Source organism: Xyrauchen texanus, chromosome 23 (genome assembly GCF_025860055.1).
Source record: "Xyrauchen texanus isolate HMW12.3.18 chromosome 23, RBS_HiC_50CHRs, whole genome shotgun sequence".
Classification (NCBI taxonomy): domain Eukaryota; kingdom Metazoa; phylum Chordata; class Actinopteri; order Cypriniformes; family Catostomidae; genus Xyrauchen; species Xyrauchen texanus.
The window spans coordinates 40,553,864-40,580,678 of record NC_068298.1 but is presented as its reverse complement, the minus strand read 5'-3'; the positions used below and the strand labels follow the sequence as shown (position 1 = coordinate 40,580,678).

The 26,815-nt window shown below is 41.1% G+C and overlaps 1 protein-coding gene across 1 annotated transcript in view; it reads left to right on the top strand.

Moving 5' to 3' along the window:
* The window catches only part of snx25 (sorting nexin 25), a 107,426-nt gene that overhangs the window by 65,550 nt on the left and 15,061 nt on the right, over positions 1-26,815 (top strand). Inside the window, 8 exon segments of the mRNA XM_052089067.1 lie at positions 3,824-3,940; positions 3,943-4,013; positions 8,448-8,579; positions 12,795-13,070; positions 13,395-13,559; positions 15,125-15,256; positions 23,067-23,207; positions 23,671-23,784. Coding sequence (XP_051945027.1) covers positions 3,824-3,940; positions 3,943-4,013; positions 8,448-8,579; positions 12,795-13,070; positions 13,395-13,559; positions 15,125-15,256; positions 23,067-23,207; positions 23,671-23,784 — 1,148 coding nt within the window.

Below are 26,815 nucleotides of genomic sequence, written 5' to 3'. Positions count from 1 at the left end.
TTCAAAAGATTTTGTCTTTTGGCTTCATGCAAAGGACCTGGGATGTTCAGTGGCTGAATCTGTGCTAAACCACAATCATATTTATCTTTTGCCCATACATCAGGAAATTTGGAAATTATAAACTTCTACTCAGGGCGAGTTTCAGTTAACCTAGCAGGTTCAGCCACTGCACATCTCTGCTCATGGTGGGGGCCACTCTGAGATAAGCAAATTGTTTCATTGCAGCCAAGCACTAGCTTATCTTGAGAAAGCAAAACATCAGCTTCGAGTTCTTTCAGAATGTCAACACCGATTAGAGTCCCTACAGTGTTTCTCCCTACCCAAAATTCAGTCCACTATACATTTTCAGAGTTAGAAATGGTTAGAGGGACAGGAACAGATTTATGATATACATTTGTGCCATTTAGACCTTCTATATACAAAGTTTCAGAAGTGATCTCAAGATCGAGATCTGTAATTGATACAGTCGCGCCCATGTCAATCAAAATAAGGCATTGCCGGCCTCCTAACAACGCATGTATGAATGGGCGGGTGTCTGCATAATTACATGAACCGGAGGCCGCTGACCCCTATTCGTCCCCTATCAGCTGCCTCAGCTTTTTGAGCTCAGCTGTAGTCAGAGAGTTAAGCTTCGGAGCATCACTGTTGACAGAAACATCATTTTTAGGACCTTACTTTTTCTCATTTCTGTGATTTTTTTTTTATTTATTTATTTTTTTTATTATTTTTTTATTTTATTTTTTTTTTGTTTACCACTTCGACAATGTCTAGCAATGTGGCCCTCTCTGTTACAATTTCTGCATCTAGCGACAGGCTTGGTACAATCTCTAGAGGTATGACCTCTCTCATCACAATTATAACAGATTATGTTATTGCGGGGACTCATTTCTACTTCAACTGACACAGCAGATACTTTACCCACATTAACCTCATCATCACGTGTTTGCAAACGGCTCCAGCTTACAGAGCACCAACGAAGCAAATCCTCCCAATATCTAATGTCAATGGCACTGTTCAACAACATGTCTCGGTATTGTTTATTCAATCCGCCTGTAGCGGATTCTATCACTATGGCAGAATCAAGATCTTCTATATTGTTGTTTGCAGCACAGTACGTTTCATATGCTATGCGAAAGCGCTCAATGTATTCTAAGGGGTTTTCGCCAGCCCTCTGTTTAATCTGTGTTACACTGGTCCAGGGAAAAGACCCCCGACCCAAAATATCTTTCACGCGTATTTTGTAATCTGAGTAAGCTTCACAAAACTCAGGCCAATCTGTGGGGACTCTGGGGTGGAAAGGAGCAACCTGAACCGCCCTTAATTTGCTGGTGGGAACCAAACCTTCAACCAAAGACTGTATATCTGCCATCCCCAGATTCTGTTGCCTAGCAACGGCTTCTAGCCTGTCCCATAGAATTTTGTTTGGGTTATACAACTTAAAAGGTTCCAACCCTGCAAGCAAACTGTTTTTCTCAGCAGCCGTGAGCCTGACCCATTGACCATCCTCACAGCCAGCCCCCATCTCAGCATTCAATCCTCCCCAATCCTGATGTCGGATTGGGGCGGCGAATGCCGTCTCAATGGGTTTAGACATTTCTCTGGGGGACAAGTTAAGATTTCCGACCCCCGGTTTCTGCTTAATCTGCTTTGTGTGCATGGCAGGAATCTCTGAAATGTTATAAGGTGGGGGGCGCGAAACAGCCACATTCAACAATCTGCGTGCCTCAGCATATGGCCCATCGTTCTGATTATCAGTCTGCTCACCAGCGCTGAAAGCAGCCGCTGCCTGTGCAGTCTGAAAAGAGGAGGTGGGGGCCAAGGGAGGACGGAGAACTGTCTCATCTTTCACAGCATTTTCTGCTTTTTCACAAACAGCCTCGAAACCCTTACTCAAACTACGCAGATCACAGCCAACTTCCTGCCCAATAATTTTTGCCACTCTATCACGCTGGGCAATCAAACTAGACCATCCGTCCATCATATTTGGAATTGCCTTTTCATGGTTTAACGGTATACCACCCAGTTTACAAATCCATGAATAGGCAAACACGGATAGATATTTGGCCCTATCAGCGTCTTTTTTGTTCTGCAGCCAGTCAATCTGCTGCATGACTTTCCAATCAGAATCAAACCCCTGACTGACCATTTTCTTAATGAGCTGTGCACATTTCTTTGATTTGAGCACGTCAGAGCAGAGCTGTTTACAGCGTGTGCCCTCCTCGTTTTGGTCAGAACTACTTAGAAAATTCCCTTTATCAGACATTTTTCTTGGTCACAGTTGATAATCACTACCAAAAAGATTTTAGCAGCAAATATTTTACGCAGATAAATGAACTATAGCAGCAACAATACTGGATTTCTACCAATTTCACCACAAAGTATTCTTCACAAACATCCTGGTCACATATACTGATCCATACCAATTCGGGTCACAATTTATTTATTTACTTGGGACCGCTCCTGATGCATCCCTGGCAAAACAATCCCTATTGTATTTTATTTTATTTTATAACTAATATCTGAATCCCTAACTGCCTGATTCACTAAGCTCGGGGTACCCCTATCTGAGGTGGAAGAGATTGAGCAGGTTTACGGTGCCACTGGACCTCCCGTCCAGGGACGCACTCTGCCGGGGTGGTGCTACACCAATGCCCACCTGGGCACCCCACAGAGCACGTTTCACTTGCGATGTTTGCTGTTTTAACCCTTAACAGCTCTCTCAGCGACTTCTTATACTCTCAATAATATAATTAAATTACTCTTCACTTGCCTCGTCGGCATCCTCCACCAAACTGTTAGGGGTATAACAGTTGTGACCCGGACCAGATATGGAGAAAGAAAACCAGGAGTCGAGAAATTCAATTAAAGAGTCAAAATTTACTGAAGAATAGTTTGCAGTGAAATTGGTAGAGCCAACGACAAAGTCTCACGAGGAGATCGAAAGCTAACTCGTACCTTACACAAAATCTTACATCAATTATACCATTTGCAAGGACGTACATTCCATTATTTTACTCCTGATTGGCTAAAAGAACATAAAGTCACAACATATAGATAGTTAAATGGCCTATCAACATTAATCAGCGCACTTGTCGTCCGCGCCCGAGATTTACGTCTGAAGTGACCTCGCAGATGGTCGCGGGGCGTCTTCGAGTCAGCCTGGTGTGCATCCCTGATTCAAAACCTAGGTAGAAGGTCAAACGCACACACAAAACACTGACGAACGACAGTCCTTCTCTGGGCACAAGACAGCTAGAGCACACATTATCAGGCCATTTAAACCAAAACAGAGAGATAAAATATTCACTCCTCGGGCAGAGGAGAGGGTTGAAATAATATACATTTCTTCCCTAAAGAAATAATAATAGAAAATCACACTTCTACTATTCAGGTAGTATTGCATAGGACTTTAAACCATATACTTAATCATAGAAAAGTAACGATCAAACACAGAACATATGTTTAACATTCTCCCTGCCCCCTCTCATCACAGCTAAGCTTATCCCCAAAGGACCTTCAGACTACGGGCAGGACAGAGAGAAAGACTCTGGAATGTTCCTTAAAAGACACTAGTTAACATTCCAACACACATAAGATTCAAAGTATATTTCAGTTATGCATAAGAAAATAGAATTGATTATGTGATCATGCATATAGTTAATTCATCATTTTATTAAAGAAGTCAAGCTACAGAATATAGATAGATATTGATATAAAAGGATATATATATGTATTGATATATCTGAAGAGACAAGGGATTTTTGACCCTCACCCTTCAGTATATATATCACCGGTTGAACTTTATCTCTCTCTATCTCTGCAGACAGTAAAGGGAAAGAGGCCGCCGCACTGAAGGCCGATCTGTTACGTGCCAGAAACATGAAGCGTTACATTAACCAGCTCACGGTGGCAAAGAAACGGTGTGAGAAACGGATCCGGCTCCTGGGGGACCGAACTATGAGCAGCAAGAGGATGGAGCCCCGGACGAGGTAGACGGTCCTCAGAGCCAACGGGTACAAGAAGAAATTACATTCACATTAATATTTGAAAGCTCTGAAAGTAAAGTGCAGATTCTTACATGTAGATAAAACCAATCCAACTCTTAATGTACAGTGCATTCATAGCGCTTCACTTTTTCCACATTTTGTTATGTTACAGCCTTATTCCAAAATAGATTTGTTTTTTATTTTTAATACATTTGCAAAGATTTCAAACAAACTTCTTTCACGTTGTCATTATGGGGTATTGTTTGTAGAATTTTGAGAAAAATAATGAATTTAATCCATTTTGGAATAATGCTGTAACATAACACAAAGCGCTGTGAATACTTTCAGGATGAAAGAAAGACTAGATTTACTGTACCCAAGAAAAACACATGCAGTGACTTTATCGCTTGAAGTTTGTAGTCTCTGTACTCTGAAGTCTCTAGTGGGCATTACCACTGCTGTCGACATTGTTGGTGGATGCATGTCTGGCCATATCTTTAAAAATGTGATCACAGATGAGACATATTGCAATTAAGAAATTGTTACACATGAAAATATGTAAGACAACTAAAAACCTATTCGAACAGGATTCGTTTTCTGGACCTATGTCTTTAAAGTATCTACTGTTGGTGTCTGTAATGTTTACTGCTGATTCACACAGGATAAGCGATGTCTGTAAAATCACCAAGATGGAATTTACTACTGCTTTTACACACTGCTGTCACACATAACTGAAATGAATACTGTGCCGATTAATTATGCAGATTCTTTTTTAAACTTGATCAAAAAGGGTTTTACTCTACAGCCGTGACCAAAAGAATTGGCAGTGTGTTTTGCAAAGTTTTCTGCTTCAGTATTTGGAAATATTTTTTCACATGTTTCTATGGTATACTGGAAAACAGTGAGAAGCATTTCATGAGATTTAAAGGCTTTTATTGGCAAAAACATTTAATATATGCAAAGAGTCAATATTTACAGTGTTGACTCTTGTTCTTCATAACCTCTGCAATTCCCTCTGTCATGCTGGATATCAGCTTCTGGGCCAAATCCTGACTGATGGAGATCCATTCTTGCCATATTAGTGCTCGGAGTTGATCACAATTTGTGGGCTTCTGCTTGCCCACTCGCCTTGACCACAGGTGCTCTATGGGATTAAGATCCGGGGAGTTGCCTGGCCATGGATCCAAAATTTCAATGTAATGATATCCGAGCCACTTCATTATCACTCCTACCTTGTGACATGGTGCTCCATCATGCTGGCAAATGCACGGATCATCACCAAATTGCTCCTTGGTCATTGGGATAAGTTGCTCTTCCAGGATGTTTTGATACCATTATTTATTCATAGCAGTGTTTTTGGGCAGAATTGTGTGAGAGCCCACTCCCTTGGATGAAAAGCAACCTCAGGCACAGGACTCATGGTACCGACACAGGACTCATGGTACCGTTTACCATTTCTTTTCCGGACTATCGATTTTCCAGATGTCCCAAACAGTCAGAAGGGGGCTTCATCAGAGAAAATATCTTTGCACCAGTCTTCTGCTGTCCAATCCTTGTACTTCCTGCAGAATTTCAGTCTGTCCTTGATGTTATTCTTGGAGAGAAGTGGCTTCTTTGATGCCCTTCTTGACACCAGGCCATTGTCCAAAAGTCTTCGCCTCACTGTGCGTGCACTGGTGGTGACAAGATTCTGTAGCTGACTCCTCAGGAGGCGACAGTCCTGGCACTTGCTGAACACTCTGGGACGTCCTGAAGCCTTCTTCACTGCAGTTGAACCTCTCTCCTTGAAGTTCTTGATGATCCGGTAAATGGTTCTTTCGGGTGCAATATTCTTTGCAGCAATTTCCTTGCATGTGAGACCATTTTGATGCAAAGCGATGATGGCTGCACATCTTTCTTTAGAGGTAACCATTGCTAATAAGAACACCTGATTGGAGGCACTTCTTCCCTCCTTTTATAGTAATCATTCTGCTCTTATAATCCAATCAGAATGATAGAGTGATTTCACCTGACTAGTACTCATTCACACTTTCCCAGGTGCTGCTGATATGAGCTGGTCATTTTTATTGCCAGGGCCAAAAAACAGTGAAAGTTGAGTTAATTTTTTTTTTTTGGCCGAGTTTTTGAAATTATTTAAAATGCATCTGATCACTCTGCACAATAATCTAGAAACAATGTGAATCAACATCACAACAACTGAAGCAGAAAACTTTGCAAAAAAACAAAATTGATGTCACTGCCAATACTTTTGGCCATGGCTGTATATGGGATTGATTATAAGAAATTGATTGGAATATCGGGCTAAATTCAACAGAATTTGTGACATTAATGAACCTTATCCTACATTACACTCTTGAATTAAAATATAGACAATCCTTTAACTTAATTTTAAGTGTCCCTCCGGAATGTATTTTCCAAAACGTGGGACTCCTTGAGGCAAAACCTGCATCACTTCAAACTCAACATCCAGCATTATCTGAAGAGCGTCTTACATTTTCTGGCATCTTCTCTTGACCAACATCTACTTATCCACAGTCCACAATATTTAAAGGGCTGGAAAGTGCAGATTTACGGGCTTTTTATCAACATTTCAATTCACATTATTTTTACAGGCCATTATCTATTAGGTAAAACATTACTGTCATTTGTATCCGTAGCGTGCACAACGTAAAATTCTGGAGAAATTACTGAATGAACGATTCACACTGGATTAAAATGACTGAGAAGCTCTTGTATTTATTACATAAAACTTATCCTGTCTGAATAGAGCTTAAGACAAACATGCCTGTTCCTAACACTGTAAGCCTCTAGTAGCTACAAACTCTATATCTGTCTTACCGGATGCTGTTTTCTTCAAAAATGAGCCATTTTCTACTTGTCTGTAAGATTTCTTGGGTAAATAATCCAATGTTATGTATCAGATGTATAGAACAAAATATGCGGTCCAGCAGAAAAAGCATGATAAACAAATCATCGGCAAAATATGTAGTCCACTACTGATGATAAAATAGTGCTGAGAATCTCAGCTTTCCAACAACACCTAGATTAAACTTTTAGTCCACTCAGAGGACGAGATATTCAATAAAACCGTGGATAAGGGGGCCTGGGTAGCTCAGCGAGTAAAGACGCTGACTACCACCCCTGGAGTCGCAAGTTCAAATCCAGGGCATGCTGAGTGACTCCAGCCAGGTCTCTTAAGCAACCAAATTGGCCTGGTTGCTAGGGAGGGTAGAGTCACATGGGGTAACCTTCGTGGTCACTATAATGTTGTTCTTGCTCTCGAGTTGTGCGTGGACGGCGCAGAGAATAGCGTGAAGCCTCCACACGCACTATGTCTCCGCGAAAACGTGCTCAACAAGCCACGTGATAAGATGCGCGGATTAACGGTCTTCGACACGGAGGCAACTGAGATTCATCCTCCGTCACCCAGATTCAGGCCACCACGAAGACTTGGAGCACATTGGGAATTGGCCATTCCAAATTGGGGAGAAAAGGGGGGGGTGGAATCTATAATATATTGATTTGGTATGTGTGATCACAAAATGTACTGAACGTCTATGGATGAGTTTATGGTGAGGGATCAGCTGCATCAGAGCACCACCTCCATTTCAGATCTGTATATTGTGAAGGAGGAATATACAATAGAGGAAAAAATATTTTCTGTATTATTTGCTGCCACTCTTTTAGCATGGACATGGAGCAAACAGAGCCTGAATCACAGGATGAAAAATGTATATAAGCAGATCGTAAACCTATACAATATTAACAGAGTCTTTTTTATTATTATTAGTTTAAGGTTTTTCTATAAAATGAGACCAATATTTTGCAATTAGTCCACTGTATGTGTGTAAGACGAGCTTTTACATTTGGCTGTGAAAAATGCAGGAGGCAGCAGAGCTGAAGTGGTCAAATAAAACATTATCATTTCGGCCTGAACATATTTGTCCAAATAGGGCATGGACTTTGGACATTTACCGGTCTGCCATGATGACATTTAGAAATGTGTAATAATAGGTAGGGTCCTGCTCACCCTGCAGTTGGTCGTATGACGGGCTGTTGTTGGCACAGTAGCTCTAGGCTGTTCTGCTCCACACAGTCAAGCTTGTCTCTGAATGTTTCCACAGGCCGAACTGTAATAGGCCTGGTGAAGAGCAGTGCCCTGACATGAAGCACAGTGAACACAAACAGCCCATATCTCCAGCTCAGCATGCATTCTTACAACACAGAACCCTCTGTGTTTAGAGTTCAACAACACGATTATATCTCTCGGTTATTATCGTGCAGATATAAAGTTCAGAAACCTGTTTACTTCAAAAGATGTGGAACAAACTCATCCTCTGACAGCAGTGGGACTGGTTAATGACGCAGCTTTTTCAAGATGAACTTCTCTGAAGTGTAGTGTTTTTTGCAATCTAAAATATTTGTTATAATAATGCAGTGTGCTTAATTTGTGTCTCACAGATCCTTCAGTTTGAGGAGATCATGACGAACTCCGTGTACCGGGAGCATTTCCGTGTCTACATGGAGCGTGTGGATAAGAGAGCCCTGATCAGCTTCTGGGAGCTGGTGGAGGTGCTCAAGAGCGCCAACAAGGTCAAACACACACTTCAACACACCAGCTTGACATCATTTGAGATCTGCTGTCACTGTCAAGTCTGAACAGAGATTTACCTGTATTTCTATTATCTGATTGTTTATCAGTATTGTTGGCAAATGTTTTTTTGGCATTTTAAAGAATAATGAAAGATGTTTCTTTAACTTTTCTATATTTAACACATTAAGAAAAGTACAAGCAATTTAACAAAAAGGACCTAAACAAAGTTGTTCAATGTTTTTTTATTTTTATTTTTAAATGCATACAAATCTAAAATGCTTTGCAAAAGCAATATTAAAGGAATAGTTCACCCAAATATGAAAATAGTGGGCCCTATTTTAATAGCACTAGCGTTAAGTGCAGTGCTATGCCATAAGTCATAAGTGCAAAGTCAGTGGGCATGGCCATGAAGTTTTGGTATTTTCATGCAAGCATGAGCTAGTCTAGGTGCAAATGGGTTTGGTGAAATCGCCCGCACAACACGCAAACGGGCTGGATCAAATGCAGTTGAATTCTGAGGTTCTTCTCCGGTTATTGCACCATACTTGTCCTATTATATAGTCCATTACCTGTCAAGCACCGGCGATATAAACAAATACAGCACACTCATAAGAAGTTGGTAGTGTAAATGAGAAAATAAAAATGCACAAAATAAATACATTTACTTTCTTTTGTGCATTAACTGTGTCCTTGATGATTGTCGGGCATATTTCTATGACAGTGACACACCTTTTATATTATGAATACAACTGTAAATTTAAGCATAATAATAATAATTGAAAAATAAACCATGACCTATAGATACAGTAGTTTAGCACAAATCTCATAATTTATTGTTTCGTTTAAGATGGCTACAACGCTGATTGTCAGGGACATCATTTCATGTTCAACTATATTTTATAAGTTTGGAAATGAACTTAATTCCCACCTGTTTGTGGAATCTTAAAACTGCAAATGCAGGAACTAAGTTTAAACTTTGCGCTGAGTTAAGACGGGGTTTTCAAACGTCTTTGCCCAAATAAGTAGTTCATACGACACGTGCTGTATTTCAAGACTTCTGAAGACATACAATAGCTTTATGTGACGAACGGACTGGCCCTTTAAGTACAGCTTTGCAAAATTAGCAATTATCAGTAGTGCTGTGTAGCAGACAGATCAGTGAGTCGGAACTGATTTAATCTTTTTTTTCTTTGTGGTTCTGGAGGATTTTAGAAGGCATAAACAAAGATGACTTTTTCTGTTGAGTCTGGAATGTTGTAGTTTATAAACGTGGCTTTTCATGGAGAAATTAGTACTTCAAAATTTTATTGGCTTCTAAATATTCAAGGAGGCACGTTTTGTTCATTTATGTGCAACTTGTCTGTTTAAATGTTGTTTTTGTCCCTTATTAATGGTTTACATCTGTTCTGTGTAAAATCAAACCAGTGCCTAAGATTATCCATATGTTGCTAGTCGGTTCTAAACTTGAAACTGTCTAAAATCTTTTTCAAATGCTGAGCATTGAAGACCTTTTCAAGACCATTAAATCATTGCAGGCACAGTGTAGCATTGCTGCTGGAAGAACATTAGAGTGACAGATAGTGTTGATCTTCAGACTAATAAAGGAATAGTTCACAAAAGCTCAAAAGCATATAAAAGCAGCATAAAAGTAATCCATACGACCAAGTAGTGAAATCCATATCTTCAGAAGTGTTATGATAGGTGTTGGTGAGAAACGGGTCCTTTTTTTCTTAATTTTTTTTTTTTCTTACTATAACTCTCCACTTTGACCATCAGGACCAGTAGGTGGCGATATACATGAAGAATGTGAATTGGCAAAAAACAAAAGAAGTGAAAGTGAAATTGCAAATTTATTTAAAAAAAGGACTTGAATATTGTTTTTGTTTTTTTACCCTCACCTATCATATTACTCATGAAGACATGGATTTAAACACTGGAGTTGTATGGATTACTTTTAGGCTTCCTTTGAGTGTTTTTTTTGGAGATTCAAAATGTTGCTCACCATTCACTTGCATTTTATGGACCAACAGAACTAGGATATTCTTGTGTTCTGCAGAAGAAAGTAAGTCATACATATCATACTAAAAAAGGCAGTTTTCTTTCATGCAAATTATATATAAATACTCACACACTGTGCATTGCAAAACAATTGAAATTAACATCATATCACCACTCGGATGCTTCACTGTGTGTATCACTCTTGTGTTTGTGCCATTCTAAACGAAAGTGTAAAAGCAGTGTAGATGTGTTTAGAGATATGTCTCTTTACATTTAATTATGTGCATTACATATTTTAGCCAGTAGGTGGCAGCAAAAGACCATTTTTGTGTGTAATATGAGCCAGTTGGTGACGTGAAGTGAGTTAGCTTCACCCAGTGTTTTCATTCATCAGCACTACGTGATCGATCGTATTACTACTACTAAAGCTAGGAAATAGCTTTAAATGGCTTTAAACTAAAAATGCCAGCATTAAGGCTCATCACAGCTGAGAGACACAACAGACTGATTAATTACAGAACTCAAGGCACTTAACTCTTACCAGACTTTCCACATTGGAGAGAATAAAATGGCAGAGGAGATTGTGATTTCTATAGTGAAAGACTCTTGCGCACCAGCTACCGTGTAATAGGGAGGAATATCCACGCTTGAACTGCTATTTTACCATTGAGAAAATAGGATGCATTTCACTAAAATGACATTATCTTCAGAAAGCTGACTAACACTACAGCATCATCAACAGCTGATAGCATATGCTTCATATCTCTCTCTCTCTCCCTCACACTCACACACACACACACACGCACACATAGTTTCATATATATATATATATATATACACACTGTACATATTAATTTTAGTTGGTTCACTATGTGCCATGTTTGAGAGTTTTTGTCACAACCATGAACTAATTAACGTATGACTTCACACGTGTATACACTCAGTGACCACTTTATTAAGTACACCTCTCTAATACTGGGTAGGACCCCCCTTTGCCTCCAGAACGGCCTGAATTCTTCGTGGCATGAATTCAACAAGGCTCTGGAAACATTCCTTAGAGATTCTGCTCCACGCTGACATGACAGCATCACGCAGTTGCCGCAGAATTGTTTGCTGCACATTCATGCTGTGAATGTCCCTTTCCACCAGATCCCAAAGGTGCTGTATTGGATTGAGATCTGGTGACAGTGGAGGCGATTGGAGTACACTGAACTAATTGTCATGTTCCTGGAAGCAGTTTGAGATGGTGTGTGCTTGGTGGCATCCTGTAGGAAGTACCGGTAGCCATCAGAAGATGGGTACTTCTTCCATATGTGGTCATAAAGGGATGCACATGGTCAGCAACAATACTCAGATTTAGACAATAGGCATTTAAGCAATGCTCAATTGGCATTAAGGTGCCTAATGTGTGCCAAGATAACATTCCCCACAACATTACACCACCACCTCCAGCTTGAACCATTGGAACAAGGCAGAATGGATCCATGGATTCATATTGTTCACGCCAAATTCTAACCCTACCATCTGCATGTCGCAGCAGAAATCAAGATTCGTCTGACCAGGTGATGTTTTTCCAATCATCTACTATCCAATTTTTGTGAGCCTCATTTTTAACCATTCTCTATACACTAGAATAAAAAATGTGAAAATCCCAGGAGATCAGCAGTTCCAGAAATACTCAAACCAGCCAATCTGGCACCAACAATCATGCCACGGTCTAATTCACTGAGATCATATTTTCTCACCATTTTGATGGTTGATGTGAACATTAACTGAAGCTCCTGATCCATATCTGCATTATTGTATGCATTACACTGCTGCCACATGATTGGCTGATTAGATAATTGCATGAATAAGTAGATGTACAGGTGTACCTAATAAAGTGGTCGTGAGTGTACTGTTGTGAACAACAGTATGAACTACGCCATGAGAACTAGCCAATTAAATTAGGGATCATTTACATATAAAAGCTTTAAAGGTACAATGGCAAAAGCAGCCTGTTAATTCCAAGTGTCACAGAGAGAGGGTGGAAAATGGTAGTGAAAGCAAAATGATAAAACCTTGAATGACATTATAAGTGGACTTCAGGGAAACGGTATGCTACAAAATTGTGGTATGATATGGCACAGTTACTAACAATCAAAGCCAGTGGAGTTTCCAGGCAAGCAAAACTGGTTAAAACTGGTCAAATGTGGGTATGAATTGTTTCCCTGCAGAATGAGGTGCCACAGCTGGTGGGTGAGATCTACCAGAACTTCTTTGTGGAGAGCAGGGAGATCACTGTGGAGAAAGCTCTTTATAAAGAGATCCAGCAGACTCTGGTGGGGAACAAGGGCACAGACGTGTTCCACAGGATTCAGGGAGATGTTTACGAGACCATGAAGGAGCGATATTACCCTTCGTTTCTGGTGAGCGACCTGTACGAGCGGCTCATGAAGCGAGAGGAGCAGAGGAGCAGCTCACAGTCCAGCAGTGAGGAGAAAGATGACACTGTGAGTTTAACAGGACATCAACATACTCCCTCTGTCTGTCTTTTCTCTCATGCATTTACAGGATTTAAACCTGTTACTGTGATTATCACTAAACCATACGCACCATTGTTATCTCAATATAAGATTTTGGTCATATCGCCCACTCCTACTTCATGTTCTGTTGTATCCCGCCGATGTACATACAGAAAGTCTGCACCTCATGCACAAAGATCATTTTAGTATGTCATTCCAAACAAACTTCAGAGCCCAGGTTCTTCAGTAGTTCAGATCATAAGATTCTGTGACCTTCAGTTCTGAATATTCACTGTGTATCTGTGTGTCTAGGGTCAGGTGATGGAGGGAAGTGAAGTCGCTCTCGATGAAGGCAGCAGAGGCATCAATGAACAGGCCAGTTACGCCACCACTAAACTACACCAACTCTACGAGAGACTGGAGTACAAACGGCAAGCCCTGGGCTCCATTCAGAACGCTCCCCGACCTGATAAAAAGGTACTCTGTGTGTGTGTGTGTGTGTGTGTGTGTGTGTGTTTGTGTGTGTGTGTGTGTGTTTGGTTTGATAGCCAGGATTATAGTCCAAATGTGCTACACTTTACATAAGGTTTCATTTGTTAACATTAGCCAACAAGTTAACATGAACTAACAATGAGCACTTGTATTTTTATTAACTTACATTAACAAAGATTAATAAATTCTGTGAAGAAAAACAAATATTGTTCATTGTTTGTTCATGATACCTAATGCATGAACTAATGTTAACGAATGGAGCCTCATTGTAAAGTGTTGCCAAACGTTTCCAAATAGTAGCTGATACCTATAAGATTCTTTGTAGAAGGGATATCAAAAATTCCTTTGGTATCAAGTCAATCCTCAAATAAAAACATGTAATGATACTAGTCTTACTACAGTAACAATAGTACCAACTCAATTCAGTACTTGATTGCTGCCAACCGCAGTCTAAACATGCACGATCAAGCTCTTGTCATTGCACCATTAAAAATGCAATTCAATCAAAACAATTGAATACAACTCTACTGTGTTTTTGTTTTTGGTTAGGGTTAGGTTCAAAAGTTCAAAGTCATTTTGATATATTTTTTTTCTGGGTTTTAAATTAAAACATTTTTATTTAATGTTACTGTCCAGAGACAGATAAATAATAATAATAATCTAAATCTCATTAAAAGCTGAAATTCTTATGTTTGAGTTTTCTTTAATTATTATTATTATTATTAAAGTGATTGTTCACCCAAAAATTACAATTCTCTCATCATTTACTCACCCTCATCCCATTCCAGATGTGTATGACTGACTTTCATTTGCAGAACACAAATGAAGATATTTAGAAGAATATTTCAGCTCTGTAGGTCCATACAATGCAAGTGAATGGTGACCAGAACTTTGAAGGTTCAAAAACTATCATTCTCCACCTTTGACCAGCCTCAACCATTAGGTGACTGAATATAAAAGTGAATGTGTAGATAGTAAAAACGACTAAATATTCATCTGTTTCTCACCCACACCTATCATATCACTTCAGAACACATGGATTAAACCACTATAACTGCTTTTATGAATAATTACTGTTATGATGGCTATATGTAATTTTTGAGCTTCAAGATTTTGGTCACCATTCACTTGCATTGTATGGATTTACAGAGCCGAGATATTCATCTAAAAATCTTCATTTGGGTTGCACAGAATGGGATGGCATTAGGGTGAGTAAATGATGAGAGAATTTTCATTTTTGGGTGAACTATGCCTTGTGTACACTCTCCTGTGTTCAAGGTGCACAGAAAGTACTTCAATAGCGTTTAGTTGGTTACACCACATGACAATTTTTAAAGTTATTAAATCATTTTAATGTATTTATTGTATTTTAATTTATTTATTTTTTGTAGAAAATGCTATAAAAAATATTTGGACACAAAGATTACATTTCTATGGATTGATACCTGGGTTTTAAGATTTTTTTTATTAGATTTCTAATTTTTCCTCTTTGGACAACCATGTTTGTTTCAAAAATTATACATCATAGCTCATAGCAGTGTCTATTGTAGATTGTGTCATTGCTGAAGGAGGAAATCGGAGCAATGGAGAAGGAGCACAGTGACCTGGAGCTACATATATCACGAACAGACTGCTGGTGTGAGAATCTGGGCACATGGAGAGCCATCATCAACACTGCAGAGGTCAGTCCTGAACTCTATCAACAGCATTTGTGGCATAATGTCGAATACCACAAAAATTATTTGGATTCATACTTTAGTTTAAAAACGTTTGCCTTTTATATAGTGCTGCATCCACACAGACAGATGTCAGCAGTATATTTCTTTCCCCTTTTTTCATCTCGATCTGATGTTTTGATCACCTGCATGCAGTGCATCCGGAAATTGATTAAATTCATTATTTTCCTCAACATTCTACAAACAATACCCCATAATGACAACGTGAAAGAAGTTTGTTTGAAATCTTTGCAAATAAAAATTAATAAATCACATGTACATAAGTATTCACAGCCTTTGCCATGACACTCAAAATTGAGTTCAGGTGCATCCTGTTCTCTTACGAGAGTTTCTCTCGTATTGCGTATGCTAGCTTACGCTACGGGAAAGATTCATCTTTTCTGAGATATTGAAGCCAAAAAATTATCCTTAATTTTGTATCCATTGTCAACGCAGTGCGGCAGCTGCAGACCTTGAGCGGGCTAGCTAGCGAGCTCATTGGTTGCTCTGCGGCAACTGCTGCAGCCTATAGACGAGCTTGGGCGAACTCGCATCCAATGAGAGGCGTCCGCGCGCTCACTGCATCAAAGCCCGCCAAAAAGGGCGTGACTAGAGTGCATATAAGCGTAGTTCGTAGGCTGGAACCCTGATTTTCATCTCTTCAGCAAAGCTCTTCGCATCTCTGAACTGGAAGCCACGTCGCTGTTCGAGGGGCATCTAGCAAGCGTGGACAGCGCTCGAAGAAGCCGGCCGTCTTCGCCACCTTCAGCCATCCTGCAAGCTACGCCATCCGGCGACGTATCCTTTTTTAGAGCAAGCTAAGTTCCTCAGCGAACTTCACAAAATAGTATCGAGCCTCTTTTTAAAGATGCCTCGCACTTCCTGCGGCTCATGCCGCGCTCCTCTCAGCACCGGAGACCGACACATCATCTGCGCTCTCTGCCTGCTCTCGAGCGTCAGAGTCAATGAAGGCGCCCACAAATGCGTGCGCGCGCCCATTCTCTGGCCGCTCTGTCACACGACCAGCCCTATGTGTAGAAAACGTGCCCACAATCCAGTGTTCACTTCTGCACACAAGCACTGCATGTCTCGTGTCCCCACCAGAGCACGCTCACATAAAGCGGTTACGAACCGCTCGAGCGCTAGAGTCAATAAATGCGCCACGCGAATACGTCGCGGCGCCCATTCTCTGCCCGCTCTGTTACACGGCCAGCAAACATTCCTCTGTGTGTAAGTCCCGTGCCCATGACTATGCTTAGCGATCACGTAACAGATGTGACTCTTTCCCCATTCATTCCAATCGGAAGTCACTCACAAAACAGCCTGTTCATGCTGTCTGCGAGCAATCATGCATAAACACACTAAACGCTCACACATTTTGTTCAGCTCTGTGTGCGGCAATCAGAGCGAATTGGCCATTCACCCTCTAGTGTTCCGCTTCAAAGCGTGGGAAGCTATTCCAGGGATATCCAAGTGGGTGTTAAGCACAATACAACAGGGCTATTTGCTACAGTTCGATCGCCGCCCTCCTCGCTTCAGAGCTGGCTCGAAACCACTGTGAACACGGAAGCAGCGTGCATGCTTCGTTCAGAAATAGCAAGCCTTCTGTGCAAAAGGGCCATAGAGAAAGTGCCACCCTCTCTGAGCGAGTCGGGGCTTTACAGCCGTTATTTTCTTGTTCCCAAGAAAGACGGCGGCCTCAGACCCATATTAGATCTCAGGGTTTTGAACAAGGTGCTTGCAAAAGACCGTTCAAAATGCTTACAATCAGGAAACTCCTCGCGCATGTGCGCCAGGGGACTGGTTTATTTCTCTCGATCTGAAAGATGCATACTTTCAGATTCAGATAAATCCCGTCACAGGCCATTCTTGAGATTTGCCTTCGACGGCCAGGTTTATCAATACACCGTCCTTCCGTTCGGCCTGTCCTTAGCACCCCGTACTTTCACGAAGTGCATGGATGCGGCGCTCACACCCCTGCGGAGTCAGGGTTTGCAAATTCTGAACTATTTGGACGACTGGCTGATTATGGCTCAGTCACATATGGAGCTTCTGTCTCACAGAGCAGTTCTCCTCAGCCATCTGAACAGTTTGGGTCTTGCAGTCAATTGGACCAAGAGCTCACTACAGCCCAGTCAGACAATTTCCTTCCTTGGGATAGAACTAGACTCCGTGGCAATGACGGCTCGCTTATCTACACAGTGCACGCGCCGTGTTCAGCGACTAGCCGCATCTTTTCAGATGAACAGCCTCACACCTCTGAAGAAATTCCAGAGAGTGCTAGGTTACATGGCCTCAGCCACAGCAGTACTTCAGCTGGGTTTACTGCACATGCGCCCGCTTCAGCATTGGCTAAGCACCCGCGCGTCTCGCCAGGCTTGGGCCACAGGCCGCCAGCCCATCAAGGTGACTCAGACCTGTATTTCAGCTCTGCAGCCTTGGACAGTGGCCGAGTGGTATCAGCGAGGAGTGACAATGGGAGCTGTATCTCGCCGAAAATATAAATCCTTCACATAAATTGTCTGGAAATGATAGCGGTCGAGTACGCGCTCGTGCGCTTTCTCCCGGTCATTCAGGGTCACCACGTCCTGGTCCGTTCGGACAACAGATCTGTGGTATCCTACCTAAACCGTCAGGGCGGTGTCAGATCCAGGAACCTTTTCCATCTGACGGAACGCATACTGAGTTGGTCCCAGTGCCACCTGCGCTCGCTGAGGGCGACGCATGTGCCAGGCCACCTGAACGACGGCCCGGACAGACTGTCCAGAGACAATATTCCCCCAGGGGAATGGTCCCTGCACGCTCAAACAGTCCAGACGTTATGGCACCTATTCGGCAGAGCAGAGATAGACCTCTTTGCGTCAGAAGAGAACTCTCACTGCCCGATATTTTTCTCGAAGCGAGGACGCCGCTGGCCCAGGACTGGCCCAGGCGCCGCTTACGCCTCCCGTCTCGCTATTGCCACAGGTAATGCAGAGGATCAGGGAAACGTGTCACTCGGTGCTCCTCATAGCCCCGCGTTGGGAGAATCAGACATGGTTCCCGGAGCTTACGCAGCTGTCACTGACAGCGCCGTGGCCCATCCCAGTGAGAGCAGATGTCCTCTCTCAAGCTCGCGGCACAATCTGGCATCCCCACCCAGAGCGCCGGGGCGCTGCATGCGTGGGTGATCAACGACTACCCGTCGCTCTGCCAGAAGGAGTAATAAATACCATTATACATGCCAGAGCCCCTTCCACAAGAAGACTCTATGCGTCAAAATGGTCTGTGTTCTCAAAATGGTGCACCGACAGAGACCTGGACCCGCGGACATGTGGGGTGTCGTCGCTGCTCGTATTTCTACAAGAGCTGCTGTATAAGGGCAGATCCCCATCCACGCTCAAAGTGTATGTGGCAGCCGTTGCGGCGTTCGCTGAACCCCTGCACGGCCAGTCATGGGGAAAAAACGAGCTGGTCATCCGCTTCCTTGGGGGAGCTAGAAGGATGAACCCCAGCGCCCCATCGGTTCCTATCTGGGATCTTTCTATAGTTCTCGAAACTATGAAAGCCCCCCCTTTCGAACCACTTCAATCCGTGGATTTGAAATACCTTTCACTCAAAACCGTTTTTCTGACTGCCCTGTCATCAGTCAAACGTGTGGGAGACCTTCACGCGCTGTCTGTCAGCGCTGCGTGTCTTGAGTTTGGACCAAGTGACTCCAAGGTCATTTTAAAACCTAGACACTGCTATGTTCCCAAGGTGATCGGTACTCCTTTCAGAGCACAGGTAATTTCCCTATCGGCGCTACCAGCATCCGATAGTGAACGCGACGCCAATCTCCTTTGCCCAGTCAGAGCACTGAGATTGTATACCGCGCGCTCCGCCGCTTTCAGACACTCTGAGCAGCTTTTCGTTTCGTTCGGAGGGCGCACCAAAGGTCTCGCCGCCTCGAAACAGACACTATCTAGCTGGATAGTGGACGCTATTGCTGCTGCATACGCGTCAAAAGACCTGCCATGCCCGTTGGGCATTAGGGCTCACTCCACTAGAGGCATGGCATCCTCGTGGGCATGGTCCAGCGGGATTCCCATTCACGACATATGTGTGGCAGCAGGATGGACTTCCCCCTCCACATTTGTCAGATTTTACAATATGGAAGTGCCCGCTCTGCAGGTAAAACTACTAGCGGTTTAATACGCTACAGCTCCCCTGGTGAGCTGCACTGATGGGACACATTCCACACAGACCGGCACCGCCACTCTGTCGTTCCCTTCCCACTATGTGCTTATATATTACACAAACACTGACCCGCATTCTTGCCGGCCAAATCTTATTTCCACACTCATAAGGGCTCCCCGGGTTCCCCTTAATTCCCTGGGGCTCATACAGTGGATGCTTGGCGCGACGGCGTTGACAATGGGTTCCCGTAGCGTAAGCTAGCTTACGCAATACGAGAGAACCTCTCGTGAAGAGAACGTATCAGTTACCTAACGTAACCTCGGTTCTCTCTAGATGAGGGAACGAGTATTGCGTAGCCGGCCGTGCTTCAGCGCCACGGCGACTTTTCGCTTCAGTCAATGAAAACCAGGGTTCCAGCCTACGAACTCCGCTTATATGCACTCTAGTCACGCCCTTTTTGGCGGGCTTTGATGCAGTGAGCGCGCGGACGCCTCTCATTGGATGCGAGTTAGCCCAAGCTCGTCTATAGGCTGCAGCAGTTGCCGCAGAGCAACCAATGAGCTCGCTAGCTAGCCCGCTCAAGGTCTGCAGCTGCCGCACTGCGTTGATAGTGGATACAAAATTAAGGATAATTTTTTGGCTTCAATATCTCAGAAAAGATGAATCTTTCCTGTAGCGTAAGCTAGCTTACGCAATACTCGTTCCCTCATCTAGACAGAACCGAGGTTACGTTAGGTAACCGATACGTTTCCACTGATCATCCTTGAGATGTTTCTACAACTTGATTGGAGTACACCTGTGGTAAATGCAGTTGATTGGACATGATTTGGAAAGACACACACCTGTCTATATAAGGTCCCACAGTTAAAAGTGCATGTCAGAGCACAAACCAAGCCATGGATTGAGCCACAGATCTGGGGACGGTCCCAATGAGCACAGTGGCCTCCATCATCCGTAAATGGAAGAAGTTTGGAACCACCAGGACTCTTTCAAGAGCTGGCTGCCCGGCCAAACTGAGCGATCGTGGGAGAAGGTCCTTAGTCAGGGAGGTGACCAAGAACCCAATGGTCACTCCGACAGAGCTCCAGCTTTTCTCTGTGGAGAGAGGAGAACTTTCCAGAAGAACAACCATCTCTGCAGCACTCCACCAATCAGGCCTGTATGGTAGAGTGGCCAGACGGGAGCCACTCCTCAGTAAAAGGCTCATGACAGCCCACCTGGAGTTTGCCAAAAGGCACCTGAAGGACTGTCAGACCATTAGAAACAAAATTCTCTGGTCTGATGAAACAAATATTGAACTCTTTGGCCTGAATGGCAAGCGTCATGTCTGGAGGAAACCAGGCACCACTCATCACCTGGCCAATACCATCCCTGCAGTGAAGCATGGTGGTGGCAGCATCATGCTGTGGCTACGGGACAACTCTATGAATGTCCTTGAGTGGCCCAGCCAGAGCCCAGACTTGAACCCGATTGAACATCTCTGGAGAGATCTGAAAATGGCTGTGCGCTGATGCTCCTCATTCAACCTGATGGAGCTTGAGAGGTCCTGCAAAGAAGAATGGGAGAAACTACCCAAAAATAGGTGTGTCAAGCTTGTAGCGTCATACTCAAAAGACTTGAGGCTGTAATTGGTGACAAAGGTGCTTCAACAAAGTATTGAGCAAAGGCTGTGAATACTTATGTTTTTTTTTTTTTGCAAAGATTTCAAACAAACTTCTTTCACGTTGTCATTATGGGGTATTGTTTGTAGAATTGAGGACAATAATGAATTTAATCCATTTTGGAATAATGCTGTAACATAACAAAATGTGGAAAAAGTGAAGTGCTGTGAATGCTTTGTGGATGCACTGTACTTCACTAGCTTCACAAAAATAAAACTTGACTGCCAGTGAAGCACCAGTGGCCTTTTAAAAGAAGCTTTTCACTCATTAATCTTTTTAATTATTCATCGCCGCTCTGTGCAAGTAAACAGATTGTTGTGAAGAGCCTCTTCAATGGGTTTAACATCTTCTTTTCCTGGAGCTCTGAGGATTAATAGCATAGTGTTTGCATATTTATGAGAACAGTGAGTCATTTGTTCATTACCCAGTTGTCTGTTAATTGTCTGTAAAACGACACACAGGTTTTTAAATTGGTTGCTTTGTGGATGATTCTCACCAAAGAAATTGTCCTGGTCATATTTGACCCCAAATCAATAATAAATATATATATATAAGAAAATGAAGCCTACTTATAGGACCATAAAAATTGTTTGGCATTGTAACACAGAACATTTGACCCCCCTATTCTCATTACCGTTACATGTCTGAACATTTTACTATTCAAATTGTTTTCAATAATGAAAATTCCAATTGTTATCATTGTCATATTTATTTTTTACTATATTACAGTAAGAAATATGCTATTGTACAATGACTTTTTAAATTAAAATCAACGAAAATGAAAGGGAGTACCAGGGGGTACTACTACGGTGTATAAATACTTTATGATTTAAAGGGGTCATTAAGGAATCACATTTTTGTTGATCTTTTATCATATAAGTAGTCATTGTCCTCACTGCAAAAAGAGTATTTGTTGAAACCAAGCTGACTAAACGACTCCCATTGTGATGTCACACTGTGGTAGACATTTGCATCTGACCGCCTCCACAACAACACATCAACACCCACTTAACCATATCACTTTTCTAGCCCCGCCCAGTAGTTGTGAGCAGTGTTGTGCCAATCAGAACAGTGGGAGTTTACTGTCAAATCTTAAAGGAGCAGCAGCGCCAAAACAGAGCGTTTCTGACAGAGGGTCAGAATGAGGTTGGAAAATGATCATGTTATACATGACTGATTATTGTGCAAAAAAACTTCACTAATATTATAAGTGAACCTCAAGGAACATATTCAAATAATAAAAAATGCCTGTCATGACCGATTTAATGAATAAACTATATAATTTATCACAATGTAAAAAATGTTAATGGCCCTAAAATAGGCTTAATTTTCTAAGTACAAAATAGAAATTCTTATTTGTTTCTTTTGATTTTGGAGTAAAACCGGACCAGCAAATTTTGTATGGCTTTTTGAGAATTGCCCCTTTTAAGCATTGCCATTGATTTTATTGTCATATTATAAACGATCAATCCATAACATTCTGTTGAATGCTTGTGGCCAATTTAATTTAACACCCCCAAATTCTGCTTTGATAGGCGTAACAGTTTCAAAATATTTAGGGTTTGAAATAAATCCTTTGCGACATCTTGAATACTCCAATGTAGAAAGATCAGCTTATAATGGTTTAAGCTTTTATAATCAAGAAAACAGTTCTTTCACTATGTAATGTAGTTCATTAACTTGCCGAACACAACCTACAGCAATGACAGCATTAAAATAGAATGTGCATGTGAACAGGTGTGTGTGTGTGTGTGTGTGTGTGTGTGTGTGTGTGTGTGTGTGTGTGTGTGTGTGTGTGTGTGTGTGTGTGTGTGTGTGTGTGTGTGTGTGTGTGTGTGTTTATAGTGTTTTTAAATCTGTCTCTTCCAATCACAATTGGAACATTTAATTTTCAGATAAACATTCAAGTATTTTCAAAACCTGTTATTTGGAGTTCCTCTTCATTTGTGTGTCTCTAGGCCTCTGAGGAGAACGGCGAGCAGATGGCGTGTTACTCTGTATCTGTGAGTCTTTCAGAAGCAGACGACTGCAAGAATAACTGCTGGAGCGTCACCAGGAAACTCAGCGAATTTCAGGCCCTGCACAGGAAGTTGTTGGAGGTACGGCTGATATTTATGCCTCCGCCGTCTAAAACACCAGTGAGATGTGACGGCCGACCTCTGACACGGCCATCACTGTGTTGCTGTGGTGACGCAGTGACTCATCACATCAGTGGAAATGTATTAGTTCTGATCCAGATTATGCATGACTGCCGGTATTTCTCTCTCATCATGAAAACCTGGAAATATCAGGTCTTTAAGTTATGATTTCCAGGATTGGATAACCACAGATTGTAATGTCTTGGAAATGTATATAGTGATAGGAAATATTTCTAAGCTTTATAGCATTTTACTGGCTAGAAATTACTCTTTGTGCATTTCTTTTCTTTAAAATTATTGATTTTAAAGTCTTTTTCATCTAACAATCTCGACCAACTGAAAAAGTCATGGAAATTCATTGGTCAAAATGTGTGGGAATCCGGTCTCATTTCCTCCCCTTTTTTTCCATCTTTTCTCTTTGCAGTGCTTCCCATCACTAAAGAAAGTGCAGCTTCCCTCTCTGAGTAAACTGCCATTCAAATCCATTGACCAAAAATTTCTTGACAAATCAAAAAATCAACTCAACACATTTTTACAGGTAAGTCCTTCCTAATCTCATTCAGACAGACTATAAACTCTGGTCAGTGTGCAGCTAGTTCTTGTCAAGAACCGCACACTTAGACAGTAACAGTCTGTCTGGTCAACATATAAAGTGACCAACTGCAGTTTGTTTAATTGTTAAGTGCCCTTTCGGGCGGGTTTTTCTGAAACAGTCAATTGGCATGGGGAAAAAAATAAATGATTCAATTGATTGCACTGCAGATTCAGCAGTTTACTTGTGAAATGTAATCTGGCACTGATTACAATAACATGCCCAAAATTGTAATCATATCAAATCTCTTGGATTGGATGTTTTAGGTCATATAATCAGATTACCTTTGAATTATTTGATGTCACATGCCTTTGAATAGAATTGTCTTGTACCATTTTGACAATAAATAAATAAATAAATACAAAGTGGAAGAAAATATATAAGACTTACCAAACATAATTCAGCATTAGGCTCATTTATAATGAAGAATTGTGCATCCTGATCGGCATTACAGCGGAAACAACATAAAATACTCCGTCATTTTGGGGTATACAGATAAGTGTAAGACATCATTAGAGACTATAAAGGGTCTACTTTTATTTGTGTACACTCACAATAACAACAAAATCTTGTGCTTTTGTAAAATAAAGAAAATAAAAAGGGTGAGCTTTCAGCAGTCTCTGTGTTCACGAGCATATTTCAGAAACACGTCACAAAAATGAACTGAAACTCCGCGAATACTTATCACACAAACATGAAACATGCCTAAAGAAAGCTTAAAATGTCTACTTTTAAATAAAACAATTCAAATTTAAAACAAATATTCTCCTGCAATGTAATCTGTATGAAACAAAGTGATGTACAGTTTCTTCTGGCTCAACTAATTATCTCTAATGTGATCACACCCACGGGCAGAGGACGATATTATACGGTAATGTGCTGAGACGATCAAGGGAAATGGTAAACGCCCCCTACTGTGTCTTAAAACAAGAATTTAATTCAATGTTCTGCGTGCTTGGAAGTGCTTAACGATACACTGGTTAGGAAAAGTCCACATTTTCCGCAGAAGAACAGCGGGACTCCGATGAACATTTGTATTTTGAAGAGAGATTTGATCAGCCGAGGATACAATTTCGGACGAGTAAGTCATTTAGTTTTCTTTAGTTGACATGCTATTTTATATAAACATGTACATACTGAATCCTGGCTGGCCAGACTTGCCAGCCAGGATTCAGAGTATTGACATTTGAAAAATGTCCTAATAAGCAAGTTTTAGTTACATGTAAATGTTGTTTTGGCTAAAGCAGGTATTTAAATTGTATGCTGTATAATATAAATCTGATATGTAATATGATATAAAAATAATATGAATGTTTGGATTATATTGTATCTAGTGTTTATAATGCCTCATTATCATCAACAAAGCTTGTGCTTGCAAATATGTGTTCAGGTGTAAATGAGTAAAATGCACTTTAAATATGCCCATATTAGAAAATCTGCGTATTATAATGATTTCTGAAGGATCATGTGACACTGAAGACTGCAGTAATGATGCTGAAAATTCAGCTTTGATAACAAGTTACATTTTACAATATATTTAAATAGAAAAATATTCTTTTAAATTGTGATAACTTTTTACTGTATTTTGGATCAAATAAATGCAGTTTTGGTGAGCAGAAGAGACTTCTTTTAACGGTAGTGTAGGTCTAAAATTAAGTAAAGTCTTTTTGTAAAGAAAATGTTTAGTCAGATTACTTCTTTTAACTTAAAACTTGATTTTGATCATTAAGTCCCTTCACATTCATTCTCTTTGAAGCAACATCTCAAGACATCAGCCAGGAAGTTAAAGCTCAGTCGCAAATGGGTCTTCCAAATGGACAATGACCCCAAGCATACATCCAAAGTTAGGGCAAAATGGTTTAAGGACAACAAAGTCAAGGTATTGGAGTGACCTTCACAAAGCCCTGACCTCTGGAACTGGAAAAGCATGTGTGTGCAAAGAGGTCTACAAACCTGACTCAGTTCCAGCAACGTATTGTGAGAAGCTTGTGGAAGGCAACACAAAAAATTTGACCCAAGTTAAACAATTTCAAGGCAATGCAACCAAATACTAACAACGTGTATGTAAACTTCTGACCCACTGGGAATGTGATGAAAGAAATGAAAGCTGAAATAAATCATTCTCTCTACTATTATTCTGACATCTCATTCTTAAAATATAAAGTAGTGATCCTAACTGACCTAAGACAGGGAATGTTTTCTGAATTGACTGAAAGACTGAGTTTAAATGTATTTGGCGAAAGTGTATGCAAACTTCTGACTTAAACTCTACATTGTACAAATGTGCCTGAGTTTGTTCATGACGGGAACAACTCGGGACACCTTTCTACTAACACAGTCAAAAAACAGATTCTGCATAAATCGTGGTAATTTTTTTAAACCAAAAATAATAATTGCAGAAATTAACACGTTTAATTTCCCAAGATTTAAAAAAGAATTCGGGGTATCAAGAAATTATGAACAATTTACAGTTGTTGCCGGATTATTTAATCCATAAAAAGTAACTAATTTGAATGTTTTTGAAGTACAAGTGCTTGACTTTTTTTTGTAATCATAAAATATAAAATTACATACATGTACCAAGTGACATGTAAATGTACACTACCAGCACAGTTGTGTCAGTTTACGATCCGCTGTACAGAAAAAAGGAAGAAATAAGTTGAATTGTGTCAACTCTTTGCTATCAGAGTTTGTGTCCATCCAGAGCAGTATGTGTATATTACTATGTAATTTAGATAACAAAGCAGAGTATACTGCTTGTGGATATCTAGTTACTTGCTACATCAAAGTGCCTCAAACGAAATTCCTTCATGCGGAGTCGATGACTTTAGTTGGGTTTGTTTTTTCAATGCATATATAAACAACTCTTTAACAGATGTTCTATTTTAAGTTAAATCTATTTCTATTCATCCTGGGGAGGGTCTCTTGATACAAAGCAGACCGAAGTGGTCTGTGTAGATGCGTTGCTTAGTTCCAT